Source organism: Petaurus breviceps, unplaced genomic scaffold, assembly GCF_028583685.1.
Source record: "Petaurus breviceps papuanus isolate PSGF00001 unplaced genomic scaffold, PetGlider_PUasm1.0 207, whole genome shotgun sequence".
In the NCBI taxonomy this organism is placed as follows: Eukaryota; Metazoa; Chordata; class Mammalia; order Diprotodontia; family Petauridae; genus Petaurus; species Petaurus breviceps.
In genome coordinates this window covers 10,172,009-10,186,777 of record NW_027185850.1, presented here as the reverse complement: position 1 = coordinate 10,186,777, position 14,769 = coordinate 10,172,009, and the positions used below count along the sequence as shown (strand labels likewise).

General features: G+C 41.1%; 1 protein-coding gene across 1 annotated transcript in view; it reads left to right on the top strand.

Moving 5' to 3' along the window:
• Positions 1-14,769, top strand: part of LOC138164891 (auxilin-like) — a 137,297-nt gene that overhangs the window by 112,597 nt on the left and 9,931 nt on the right. Inside the window, exons 14-17 of the mRNA XM_069092831.1 lie at positions 5,377-5,445; positions 6,330-6,464; positions 7,808-8,071; positions 10,934-11,076. Of these exons, the coding sequence (XP_068948932.1) occupies positions 5,377-5,445; positions 6,330-6,464; positions 7,808-8,071; positions 10,934-11,076 (611 nt within the window). The remainder of the gene's footprint in view (positions 1-5,376; positions 5,446-6,329; positions 6,465-7,807; positions 8,072-10,933; positions 11,077-14,769) is intronic.

Here is a 14,769-nt window from a genome sequence, read left to right as displayed (position 1 = left end):
CTTCTTGATTGGCCAGTGAGTCAATAAGGTTGTTACATTCTCTGAGCCAGGAGAAGGCTATATAATCCCTGATGTGTAGCTTTGTTTTGGGGCTCACTTTGAGAAGTGTTCTGTGATTTGATCTGGATTCTGGGAAGCCATTGTCCATAGCCCCCCGCCTTTGAAAAACCCAGATGTTGAAACCCAGATGTTGATTTGGTATGGATGTAATGGTTGGAAAGTTTGGAAAGCTGTCTACTTGATCTGTTTCTGTCTTGATAATTCTGCCTGTATACTTTGAAGTTCAGGGTGCTGACCTTTTTCCCCTGAACGAGGTAAACGATATATGTTTGACTGATTAAAGTAAGCTTGTTAAGCCATTTTGAGTTGCTTTCCTTTAACAAAGCAGATCTAAGAACCTGTGGTGGCAGCGACCCTGGGGAGGCTTGGGGTGCTTGCTGCCACACATGCATAGGTGAGTGATGAGGGTGATGGGAAGACTAGAGTTCAGGTTATAAGAAGGTTGACTGAAGCAGGAAGGGGTATTTAGCCTGGAGAAGAAAAGCTATGGAGATGACAGGAGAATTGTCCTCAAATATATCAAGGGCTATTTCAAGGAAGTAGGATTAGATTTATTCTGCCAAACTCAGGAGGACAAAATGAAGACCAATGGGAACAAATTACAGAGAGGCAGAGTTTTACAATTTTTTAAAAAACATTTCCAACACTTAGAGCCATCAGAAAATAGCTGGTGATGTGGTCTGGAAGCAATGGCTCCTTGTTAATGGAGGCCATCAAGCAGAGCATGGATGCCCACTTTTCAGTGATGCTAAAAAGGCAAGTCTTCTTGGGACTGAGGTTAGATGAGATGACCTTTGAGCTTTGATTCTATCACCTAAGACTATAATAATGTGACTTATTGTTATCAGTTATAATATTCAATCTCTTCTCTCTCCATCCCCTGCTACTCAAATGGTAGACTCTACTGAAATCTGAATCTAACTTTGCACATAGTAAGTAGTCAATAGCATGGTTATCCCTGCTCTCTTATCAGCAAGTACCCTTTTCCTTAGCCTTAATTTAAGATTCAAAGGCTAATTGGGGTTTTTGGAGTTTAATAAAAGGACCCCATTAAAGCTGTATATTCACAGGGATCAATTTACATGTTTGAAATTGGCCTTTTTCTGAGTTGAAGGAGAAGATAATAAGGGTCTGAGTGTTGCAAGTTAGTATTCAGATTCTTTTGCTGATTAAGCAAGTGCTATCTGGCCATTTCTAGAAGTGATTTCATCCCAGCATGACATTTTCAACATCTGTAAAGTGCCACTTAAAAGCAGTAATGACACCACCTTGCATTTTACATTGTCAAGCCTGGTGACCCAATGACTCTGAAAGTCTTGACAAACTCTATAAAAATAGTCAGCCATACTTGGTTGAGAAAACAGCTCGATTATTTCTCCAGAGAAAATCATTGAGATGGAAAAGATAGTCTTTCCTCTCCCTTTCCTTTCAATTACAGAGTTTTAAGATGTCAAAGAAAGGCAGGTGTGTTGTTTGATTTCTACTTGACTTAAATTCTTTAGGATGGTAGGATTTTGAAATAGAAGGGACCATAGAACAAAGAATAACAAAGCTGGAAGGAACCTTGAGACCCACCATGTTAGGATGTAAAATATTGGAGCCTGGAGGAACCTTGAGGCCTAGCATGTTAGAACACAGAATGTTGGAGCTGGAAGGAATCTTGGGACCTAGCATGTTAGGACATAAAATGTTGAAGCTGGGAGGAACCTTGAGACCTATCATGTTAGGACTTAGAATGTTAGAGGTGGGAGGAACCTTGAGACCTAGAATATTAGGACCTAGAAGGTTGAAGTGAGGAGGAACCTTGAGACCTAGCACGTTAGAACATAGAGCATTGAATGTCAGAATGTGGAATACTAGAACATAGACTGTTGTGGTATGGAAAATAGAATGTATGTTGTCAATAGGTGGTCAGTCAACAAGCATTTATTTTTAAACACTTACTGTATGCTCAAGGCACTGTGCTAAGCACTAGAATAAAAAATATGAGCGAGCAAGACAGACTTTGCCTTCAAAGAGCCTACACTGTTTAAGAAGTGGTTATCAGCCTTCACTTGAAGAGCTCCAGGAGGCAGTGGGGCCCATTACTGTGGAAGCAGGCAGGCTGTTCCCCTTCAGGACAGCTTGACTCTCACAGATTCTCCCTGTTACTACTCTTCCATCCATGGCACCTACTTCCCCCTGGCTAAGTAGGGCGATGATATTGGGGGGACCTTGGAGGTCATCTAGGCCAAATCCCTCATTGTTCTTCGGAGGGAACTGCAGCTGAGAGGCTGAGTGAACGGGCTGAGGTCAGAGGCACAGAATTAACAGAGGAGGTTTTCAACTCCACGTCCTGCTTCCAGCCTGCTCTCTTTCCACCCCCTACACGAGGTTACTTCTTTCCTGAGATGACTGTGCTGGTGATGCCTTCTTTTCCAAAACTTAGGTTCAGACCTCAGTGACCAGAGCGAGCCTGCAGATCTCCTTCCTTGTAGCCAACCCAGGTGGAGCATTTCTGGGACATTTCCAGTTTGCTGAATGTTTTGTTCATTGTTTTTTTTTTTCATTTCTCACAAAAGCTTCTGAAGGGAATCGTTGCTATGGGCACCCAGGCCGAGCTTCTGACCATTTCAGGCCCATCCTAGCCTTTAAAGGTTATCAGTGACAATTTTGCATTTATCTCTATTTATAAGTTGAGAGACGCATGGTGAGGGGTCATAACTTAAAGCATGTTACCAATGGTGACTAGTATATCAAAGGTGATATAAGATGGTATAGTGGATAAAACATGATCCTTGGGCTCAGGACGACCTGGGTTCAAATCCCACCATGGATACTCACTGTTTCTATGATCCAGAACAAGTCACTCAACCTCTCTGTGCCTCAGTTTCCTCATCTGAAAAATAAAGAGAATTGGACTCCGTGGCCTCTAAGGTCCTTCCCAGCTCTAGATCTATGAGTCTGCAGACTAGGAGAGCCCCAATTAGAAAAATAAGGCAGCAGTCAGGTATGAGGAATGTAGATAGTAAACAAGTGAATTCACTTCTGAGCCTCAATTTCTCATCCTGTCTGGTCTCACAAGACTCAAATGAGGCCATTATGTAAAGCAGTTTGCAAGCCTTCAAACGTAAAATGTGAGCTGTCACTAAAGAATGCTATTTCTGCTACCCAGTAAGAAAGATAAAGAAGCTTCTGCCGGTGATTGCTCTGTGGTTGTTCGGTCGTGTCTGGCTCTCCATGACCCCATTTGGGGTTTTCTTGACAAAGACACTGGAGGGGTTTGTTGTTTGCTTCTCCAACTCATTTTATAGGTGACGAAACTGAAGCAAACAGGGGTAAGTGATTGCTCAGGGTCACACAACTAGAAAGTGTCTGAGGTTGGATTTGAGCTCACAAAGAGGAGCCTTCTTGACTCCAGGCCTGGCGCTCTGTGCACTATGGCACCACCTACTGATCAGTGAAGTTTCAGGAGCTCTCACTTGTACCACTCCCTCCAGTCCCCCCTATCACATTGCACCTATTTGGTATACATCTATGTCAGTATATGTCATCTCCCCTGGCTAGATTATAAGCTCCTTGAAGGCAGATACTGTTTCACATTTGTCTTGTTATCTCCAGTGCGTGGCACATAGTAGGGGCTTAAGAAATGCTTGTTAATGGTTTGGACATGATGGAGTGATATAACAGATATGGTCATGTTTATATTAAAGTTAAAGTATCTTAAAATATGAGGATCTTTATGAATCAGAGGTGGAAAAAGCCTTCAAGGTCACTTGTGTCTTCAAGCCTTAGCTTTTATATGTTCTTCCTTCCCAGTTAACTAATCGGACATTTATTAGACACTTTCTCCATGCCAGGAGCTACAGATCCAGAAGCAAACAATGAACCCCCCTGCTCGTTAAGGAGGGATGCTTCTGGCGGAGACAATCTATCTATGCACAAATATCTCAGAGTGAATATAAGATAAAAACAAGATTGTTGGTGGTAGAATGAGTCTGGGCCTCTGTGAAGGGAGATCTCAACCTAGAGCTGAGTTAGAAAAGATTCTCCTGAAAACATCCTCTTTGTAATAGGACTCTTTCGAAGACCACAGTGCCCCAGAGGGGTGGGTAGGGCTGCTTCAGCAAAGCTGGGGCATTGCTCATCATTTCTGCAAGTGGAAATGGGGCAGGGCACATGTTAGAATTGTTTGTTCCAAGCTGAAATGATTATTTCTTATTAGATTCTGATTAAATTGTGTTTCAAAACGTATAGCTCCAAACTTTGAGAGACGGTGTGAAAAAGTGCACGGAAAACTGAATGGGGACTCAAGAAAAGCTGGGTTAAAATCTTACCTCACAAACTTATCACTTCTGTGACCTTGGACAAAGCATTTTGTCCTTCTGGACCTCAGTCTCCTCATCTGCAAAATGGGAAGAATAATAGCCCTTACCTCCCAAGGTTGTGGTGAGGATTGAATAAAGTCATACGTAAAGCATGTGGCCATATTAATGCTAACTGTCACTATGTTATTCCTAGCTCTGTGATCCTGGGCAGATGCCTTAACCTCTCTCTGCCTCACTTTCCTCCTTTGCAAAATGAGGATGATTATACAAGTTACACATCACGGGGTTCTTGTGAGGTCCAGATGAGATGCTATACGCCAAATGCTTGGTAAACTGTAATGTGCTCTATAGATGAGCTGATGTTATCACTGTTACTGGTTTTTTTTAAAATTATCACTATTATCACTAAAACACTCCATAACATGAAATCCCCAAAACATCTAAACTAAACATCATAAAACCAGTGAGAGCAATAGCGGCAATGGCGGCTGCCCAGTTCTAAAATGCTTGAAGTTCATTAACGCGCCCTTTACGTACTTTGACTGTAAGTACAGTTTGCATACACAGACTCCCTTGGGTAACATGGTAAAGTTTTCCACTATTGTGGTTATTCTCTGCTCAGAGAAATCTGGACTGCTTTAACTTTAGTAAGTCAGTTCCACTCTCCTTGATGGCTTTTGACTTGACTTTTGCTGCCTTTTTTGGTTGTCTTAATTTAGAGAGTTCCAGGCCTTATCCAGAGACCTGGTTCTTTTGGCCCTTCTTTCTTTGCTCTGCTGGGTACAGCTGTCTCAAAGGATCAGTCTTGGCACCGGAGCTGGGCAGACGAGTGTCTGCTTCTATCATGCTTGGGGCTAAAACAGCACCTGGCGTCTCCCATGCCCATGGACCTGGCCCATTTCTTTAGGCAAAAGCATGAGGAGTGAATTGGTAATTTTTCAATCCTTGTACTGACTTTTAAAAATTTCGGATAAGAAAGTGATGGCCTGTTGTGTTCTTTCGTTGGCAGCTTCCAGCACACCTACTGTTTCCATCCAGCCAGATGTTTCAGGAGGTTGGGACTGGCCCAGTAAACCAGGTAATCATCCCCAGATTTAGTGTTCAGTCCCTTTGGGTTTTTTTTTGATGTGATGTCTAAAAGATAGAGAAAGTATGTCTCAGTGGGCCCTTATAGACTGAGCTAGATTTTCTTCAAAGCATGCTAACCTGGAATCAGTAACTAACACAAAGCTTGACAGTCAGGATGATCCAGGAAGTTCTCAACAGGCTAGAATATTCAGATGAATCCAATTAGTTAATGTGTAGTAGAACCAAGTGTAAAGCCTTGCACTTGGCTTCCAAAAAGCAGCTGCCCAAACATCAGTGGAGAGGTGTGGTTAGACAATAGTCCAGGGGATACAATGGTTCTTCTAGAGTTCCTTAAACTGTGCGAGCCAACAATTTGCAAGTGGAACTAAGAAAGCAGATCTCTAACTTTAGGCTGAAGCAAGGGAAGCATAATGTCCATGACTAGAGATGCTATAGTCTTCCTGTATTCTTCTTTAGCAGACATAATGATTATATTCAATTCTGGCTGCTGTATGTTTGGAAGGATATTGATAAACTGGGTCATGGCAGCTGGCATGGGGCAGGCACTAGAGATTAAACCATGGGACATCTGACTGAAGGAAGTAGGCATGTTTAGAGCAGAGATAACTGAGGGAGAAACATGATAGTACATTCTTTCCATCCTTCTCCACCTAGCCCGAAAGACAGAAAGGCAATTTAACAACTCACTTAGGGAAATTGTTCAAAGTGTTTGTTCAGTACTTTGTACAAGGCTGTCAGGTCTTGTTTATGACTCTCCTGCAAGGCCATATGGGTGATATTCCTCGGGAACAGAGGCATTCAGAGAGTAATGGGGCTTGACACTGCAAACCACAAATGTTGGGTATTGTCTGATGTCTCTGCTTTTCTCTTTAGGTGGTTTTGGAATGGGAAGCAAGTCAGCTGCCACCAGCCCCACGGGCTCAATGCACAACACTCCAACACATCAGAACAAACCACAGTCTCTGGACCCGTTTGCTGACCTTGGCACACTTGGTGCAAATTTAGCAGGTTAAGGTCAAAATAATAACTTTTTATGGATGAAAATCTTCCATTATGCATCTGTTTTAGGATGAGCTGCTATTATGTAAGACCAGAAATTTGTGCATTTCCAAGGCACAATGCCTGAGGCTTGTCAAGAGAGAATACATGATAAAGTGATGTCACGAATAACCTCTAGCCTCTCTGCCACTTGCCACAGGAAAATACTAATTCATTTAGGAAAAGAACTACTTTGATTCCTTCTTGAGAAAGAACAGGCTAATAAATGTTTGTAGGCCTACAATTTGTACTATTTGCAGACAAGGCCGACTTCTTTAGAGGATGCCTCACCAGTGATTTGTTGGGATGAACAGGGGGCAAGGGGAGGTTAACTATAAGTAGGGTGTTAAACTGGGAGTCAAGAGATCTGTGTTCAAATCCTATCTCTTTCATTAACAAACAATCTGTATGTTTCCTGATTTTGCATCTCAATTTGTTCATTTTCGAAAGCAGGGATTGGGTTAGATGGCTGTGAATGCTGGTTGCATTTGAGTCCTCACTGTATACATGTCTCTAGTCTACAGTTAATGTATACACTTCCAGAGTCTACAGTTGGTTCTCCATTGATTGAGAACTGATATCTCTGTTTCTGATGATTAATAATAAGACCTTATTAAGCTTCATGTCTGGGCCAGGCACTGTACTAGAGATTCAAAGGTAGAAACCAAAGACAGTCCCTGACCTCAAGGGCTTATGTTCTATGAAAAGAAACAGCACAGACACACCTAAGAATGTAGAGATTCTACATAAAATAAATCTGAGATGATGTCAGGAGGATAAGTTTTAGCCACTTGGGATCAAGGAAGGAACTCTACTAATCAATAACATTGCATGAAAGACATGACTCCCAAGGACCATCTTCACATCAATGTTTTTATTCACAAGCATATAATTCATGCATTTAAAAGGTTTCCTTGCTTCATGGACACTAAGGGCTTTTGTGTTCATTGCAAAGAAGCAGTGTTATATCATGGACTTGGAGATGGGGATTGGGGTTAAAGCCCATTCTCCCACATACTCCCTGTGTGACTTGGGGAGGTCATTATCTCTCTGGGTTTCATTCCTCATGTAAAAAATGGGGGCCAGACTAGACAGATAAGAAATTCCCTTTTAATCTATAATCCTATATTTAGCTATGATAACAGAAATTTAGGCAGGATACATGAACAGATTTCCTATTTTTTTCCCCTTTGAACCCTCCTCCAACCAAGGTAACTTCCACTGAAATTATGACATAATGCCTGTGAATATGTAAGCTGCAAAACAAATGGTAAGAGATGGCCAAGAATGTGTGCATTTTCTTTTTGTTGCAGGTAGTTCTTCATTTGCCAGCAAGCCCACCACACCAACTGGGTTAGGGGGAGGATTCCCCCCTCTTAGCTCACCACAGAAGCCATCTCCCCAACCAATGGGTGGGGGATGGCAACAGGGGTCTGGCTACTCATGGCAGCAAACCCAGTCCAAGTCACAGCCCAGCATGCCCCATGCCTCTCCTCAGAACAGACCGAACTACAATGTTAGCTTCTCATCAATGCCAAGTGGTCAGAATGACCGTGGAAAAGGACCTTCTAATTTGGGTAAAGTCATTCAATTAGAATTTGATGTTAGAGCGAATGTCTTGTATTCTGGTGTTCAAAATGAATGTGTGTGGGAGTTGGATGGGGGAGACAGGGGGAACAAGAGAGAAAGGAGAGTGTTGAGGATGAGAAATTAGAGAAAAAAAGCAAGAAGAAATTCATTTAACTTCTGGGCTTCTATGGGTAACTTAGTTATTCCTTTGGGAAGAGGGAGAAGTTAGAGGGCTGGGAACCTTAGCTGTTCTGATCCTAGTTTGTCCCTGAATTTCAAGCACAGGTATGTGCTTTCTTTTAGCCATTTTAATATCTAGATATTGAGATCTGTCATATGCCTTTGGAAGGCTTCTTGAAATGATAGAATAGGCAGTTCAAAGTATAGAAAATGGACCAGCCGCAGTTGCTCTAAGATGGCCAAGTCTGGGAACTCAGGTGATTCCCAATGAGGTATGAAAGGAAGGCATATCATGGTAGCTACATCACATGGTAGATAGCATGCTAAATTCAGAGTCAGGAAGACCAGAATTCAGATCTATAAAATAATATTAATATCACTAGCACCTACCTCACATGGTTATCATGATGAACAAATGAGATAATACATGGAAAGCACTTCATAATCCTCACATCTGGGTCAAGAACTTGCAAAATTCAGACCAGGAGGACCCTGAAATGACTTCATCAGCATTACATAACTTTGGGAGCACTGAAAGCCCGCAAACCCTCAAACTTAGCTATGAAAGCACCAGAAAGACATAAGAGGACAGGCACTTGAGTTAGATGTTCTTCCTTTAAGTGGCCAGTGCCCAGTGTTAAACGTGATGTCCGAAGTCAAGAAGTAGGCTAAAAGAATTCGCAAAAAAAGAATGCTGCCATTAAGAGCTATTATGATGACAGGGAAGCTCGAGAGACAAAGCCAGAAGAGGAGAATGACTAACAGAGCTCTGTAAGCAAAGCCTAAAAGAAAAATGCAGATTGGACACAGTCTAACCAGAACTTTTGAAAAAGTTAAGAAATTTAATAAAAAAAAGAGCTAAAAATGATTTTTAAAAACCAAGTGAGAGCAATGGGAAAAAAAAAACCATGAAAAGAAAATACTTTGGAAGGAAGAAGTACTTAAGAAAAAAAAAACTCCACAAAGATTAGAATTGACCAAATAGAAGCTAATGACTCCATGAGACATTAAAAAAAAAGCAAAATAAAAAGACTAAAAAAAATAGAAGAAAAATATTAGGTATCTCACAGCAAAGACAATTGGCCTGGAAAGCTGAAGAGAGGCAAGGTAGTAATAATTGAACTACTTGGAAACTATGACCAAAAATAGAGCCTAGACATCATATTTCAAGACTAGATCTCTTAGAACCAGAGGGTAAAGTAGAAATTGAAAATATGCACTATTCACCTCCCGAAAGAAATCCCAAAATGAAAATACCCAAGAATACTTTAGACAAAATCTAGAATTCTCAGGTCAAAGAAAAAAAAATACTGCAAGTAGCCTGAAATAAGGAATGTCATAGTCAAGAACACAAAAGACTTAGTAGCCATTAGTCTAGATAATTGAAGAACTTGGAATATGATTTTCTAGAAGACAGAAGATTTTACATTTACAACCAAGAATAACTTCCCCAGCAAAACTAAGTACAATCACACAAACGGGGAATTAGGGGCAGGGGTTTTTGATGAAAGAGAGAATTTTCAAGCATTCCTGATGAGAGGTGAATAGGCAATATGGGAGAAGAGGCAATGAATGCAGAGAACCTTTTCTTGGAGCTTGGCTTTCCACAAGGAGAGAAGAGATGTAGACATTAGCTTTAAGGAGGGAGAAGGTCAAGTGAAGGAGTTTTAATGATGGGAAGAGACCTGGGAATGTCTGTAGGCAGTAGAAAAGCCAGCATTATAAAGTGACATTGAAGATGTAGAGAGAGAAAATGAGCTAAGGGGGCAAGTCAAGTTAACACTTATTTATTAAATACCTAATATGTATTTCCTTATACCAGAAAGGCTAAAAAAAAGTCCTCTGATGTCAAGAAACTCAGTCTACTTAGGGAGAAAAAAATGTAAATAATGTAAAAAAAAAGACATAGGACAAATTGGAGATAATTTCAGAGAGAAGACAGTCATAAGTCCCCAGAGGAGATAGGAGGTGGGATGAAGGGTACAGCAGAAGGATTGTCCTTAAGTAGAAGGACAAACTGTTCTTCAAAGACTAAAATGGGAGAGAATTGGTATGATAAAGAGGATTTTGATGGGAGAGAGAGAGATGAAGACCATTTACAGTGAATGGTCTAGATTTATTGATATTTATTTATAAAGTAGAGGTGCTATTCTTTTAAGGGGAAGGTAAAGGCAATACAAGAGTAGGATTGTAAAAGAGAAGAGAGAATTTGGACCAACCACTGTTGAGTGATGGGAGACAATCTTTCTCCCTTCTTCTCCCTTCTCCTTCCATCTGTCTCTCTCTTCATTTCTACCCATTCTCTCCCCCTCTCCATTTTTTCCAACCTTTCTCTCTCTCCCACTTTCTCCTTTTATTCCTCTCTACTTCTCTCTCCATTGGTTTCTTTATTCTTCTTAGCCCTTCTTTCCCTCCCTTTCTCCCTGATCAGCTCTCCTCTCTTTATTGAGTGAGAGCATTGGACTAGATGATCTCAACAATTCTTTGCCAGCTCCATGATTCTAGACATAAAATGGAGAAACAAAAGCAGCCTCATCTTTTTGGAGTTGGGTGTTGTCAATTTGTGCTTTATATAATATATATCTAAAGGTCTAATTAAATAAATCCTGTGTGAATGTATGTGTGCTTATTAGAGTGTGGGGTGGTGGTGAAGTATCAAAATAATTTAATGATCACTTTCTTTTTTATAGAGGGGAAATCAAAAGCAGCTGATTTTGAAGACCTGCTGTCTGGTCAAGGCTTCAATGCACACAAAGATAAAAAGGGGCCCAGAACAATAGCTGAAATGAGAAAGGAGGAAATGGCAAAAGAAATGGATCCTGAGAAACTGAAGGTGAGAAAGGGACTAGAAAGAACTGAGTGGTTGGGTCCTGCCAGCCGAAAGTTGCTGGTATGATTTAATAAAAATGTAACTGGATTTGGAGAAGGAAGGGCCTGAGTTTGAGTCTTTGTTGCTTCATGGGACAGGGCTAGAGGAGATGTTACCACTGTTCCAGTTATTGCTAATATTCCCACTGCTGCCACCCCCACCATTACTATTTGCTAATGTTTATACAATCTAGTGCCTTACAATTTACAAAGTGCTTTGCCCTTGATATCTCATTTGATCCTCACAGCCACCCCATGAAGTGTGAAGGGTGCTATTATTATCCTCATTTTACAGATGAGGAAACTGAGGCTGAGAGAGGTAAGTGACTCACCAAAGGTCATCCAGCTAGTAAGTGTCTACCACAGAATTTGAACTCGGGTCTTCCTGATTCCATGTTCAGAACTCAATACTTGACTCCAGAGGTCTCACACTCTCCAATGCCATGAAGCCAGATTAAAACATGAGAAGATGTTTACCAAAGGAAATAGAAATACAATGTAACATAGATAATGTTATTTTGTGATTTTCTAAGTCAATATGCAGCTAGCAGGGATCAGTTTCTGTTTGAGTTTGACAGCACTGCCCAACACCACCTTGCTGCTTACAGTTTGTTCACGTAGAAATAAAATGCTCCAATCATTCACAGAATCTCAGCATCAGGCAGGGAAACAAAGGCATTCTAGTCCAAACTGGGTCTGAATAAAAGTATCTTCTTTTTTATTTTATTTTTATTTATCTTTATTTTTTAAATGTTTATTTTTAGTTTATATCATTCATTTTCACAAGATTTTAACTTACAGATTTTCTCCCCATGTTTTCCCCTACCTACCATGCCAAAACAGTAATCCCACTGAATATCCCCTCTCCCAATCTGCTCTCTCCTATATCTTTCCCCATGCCCTCTCTGACTTTCCAGTGGGGCATGGTGAATCTCTGTGCCCCAGTGCTTATATATCTTATTTCCTAGTTACATGTAAAATAATAATTACACACACACACACACACACACACACACATATTTGATTTTAAAACATTGAATTCCAAATTTCTTCCTTTCCTCCCTCCCTCATCACCCATCCTTACTGGGAATATAAGCAATTTAATATAAGTTGTACATGTGTAGCTATGAAAAACATTTCCATAGTGTATATATTGTGAAAGACTGACTATATTTCCTTCCATCCTAACCCACCTCCCACTTGTTCTATGCTATGCTTTGATCCTGTCTTCCAACCCCCCCCCCCGCCTGCCCTCCCTTCCATCATCCTCCCCTCTCATCCCCTTCCCCCCACTTCCCTGTAGGGTGAGATACCCTATTTAGTGTGTATGTCATTCCCTCCCTAAGCCAAATTCAATCAGAATAAGGTTGACTCATTCCTTTTTGCCTTCCTGTTCTACCCTTCCATTGTAACAGTTTTCACTTGCCTCTTTTATATGAGATAATTTACCCCATTCTATCTCTCCCCATCTCCTCTCATAATATTCCTCTCTCACCACTTAATTTCACCTTTTAAGTATCATCCTTTCTTATTCAATTGGTCCTGTGCCTTCTCTCTATGTATACCTGTACACATGTATACACACACGTATTTATATGCTCATATACCCTCCTATATAGACATATATATGTATATATATACACACACATACACATTTCTACTCCCTTCAACTCTTCTCATATTGAGAAAAGTTTCATCAGTTACAATTATCATTTTTCCATGTAGGAATGTTAATAGTTCAACTTTGATAAGTTCCTTATGATTTCTTTTCCCTGTTTACCTTCTCATGCTTCTCTTGCTTCTTGCATCTGAATGTCAAATTTTCTATTCAGCTCTGTTTTTTTCATCAAGAATGCTTGAACGTCCTCTATTCCATTGAATGACCATATTTTCCCCTGAAACATGATACTCAGTTTTGCTGGGTAGGTGATTCTTGGTTTTAATCCCAGCACCTTTGACCTCTGGAATATCATATTCCAAGCCCTTCTATCCCTCAATGTAGAAGCTGCCAGATCCTGGGTTATCCTGACTGTGTTTCCACAATATTCAAATTGTTTCTTCCTGGTTGCTTGTAATATTTTCTCCTTGATATGAGAACTCTGGAACCTGGCTATAATATTTCTAGGAGTTTTCTTTTTGGGATCTTTTTCAGGAGGTGATCGGTGGTTTCTTTCAACCTCTATTTTGCCTTCTGGTTCTAAAACATCAAGGCAATTTTCCTTGAGAATTTCTTGAAGGATGATTTCTAGGTTCTTATTTTGATCATAGCTTTCAGGTAGTCCAATAATTTTTAAATTATCTCTCCTGGATCTATTTTCCAGGTCAGCAGTTTTTCCCATGAAATATTTCACACTGCCTTCTATTTTTTCATTTGTTTGGATCTGTTTAATAGTATCGTGATTTCTCATAAAGTCACTAGGTTCCATTTGCTCCAGTCTAATCTGAAGGAATGATTCTCTTCAATGAGCTTTTGAAATTCTTTTTCCACCTGGCAAATTGACTTTTTAAGACATTCTTCTCCTCACTGGCTTTTTTGGGTCCCTTTTACCATTTGAGTTAGTCTATTTTTTAAGGTGTTATTTTCTTCAGTCAGGTTGTTGAGTCTCATTTTATAATTTTCTTGCATTATTCTCATTTCTCTTCCCAATTTTTCCTCAACTTCTCTTACTTGGTTTTCAAAATCCTTCTTAAGCTCTTCTATGGCCTGTAACCAGCTCATATTTTTCTTGGGAGCTTTTGGTACAGGAGTTCTGACTTCACTGTCTTCCTCCTGTTCCATGCTTTGATCCTTTTTGTCCCCAAAATAGGAGTGTAAAGTCGGACTGCTGTGCTTGCTTTGCTTCCTTTGCTTGTTCATGTTGCCACTAAATTATTTGACTTTTGAGCTTTTTTGCCACAGTATAACTCTGCTACCAAAGAGGGGAGCTTTGTCCCAATTGCTGCGCTTTTCTCAGCTGCTGGAGCAGAGTTGTGTGCCCTCTCTGAAGCCTCCACATGCTCTGGCAAACTGTTCATGCACCCCAGGACCTCCACCTTAGACAGTGAGGCAGATCCAAGCAGGTTAAAGCAAAAGCAATTACCCTTCAGAGTGGTTGCTTGGTTCCCCTACAATCTTCAGGCCTGGAGCTCTGAAGCATCCATGAGGCAGTGGCTGCATGGCTGTGGTGCCTCAGCCGCTTCTCCCTCTCAGGGCAAAGGCCAGACTGAACTCCCGAGCTTCTTGTTCCCAAAGTCCACACTGTACTAACCTCTCACTTTGTCCTTAGCATCTCTGGGTTGATAATTCTGGAAACCACCACAGCTGCTGGTGATCGTAAGTCCCTCCAGCCAGCAGCTGGTTGTGGCTGCCCTGAGGCTAAAACTGAAGGCTCATGTGGGACTGAGCTTGCCTCCCACAGCACTGTGCTGGCCCCTTCCTGCCAGCCTGTCTGGCTGTCTTCAGCAGGAGGTTAGCTTCTCTTTGTCATTTTGTGGGTTCTGTAGTTGCAAAGTTTTTTAGAGTCATATTTTACATGAATTAGAGGAGGTGGAAGTGGGAGCTGAGTGGAAGTCCTGTTACTACTCTGCCATCTCGGCTCCACCCCCTAAGAGTCTCTTCTACAGCCTTCCTGCCCAAAGGTCACCCACCCTTTGCTTGAAAGCCTCCATTCAGCAGGAG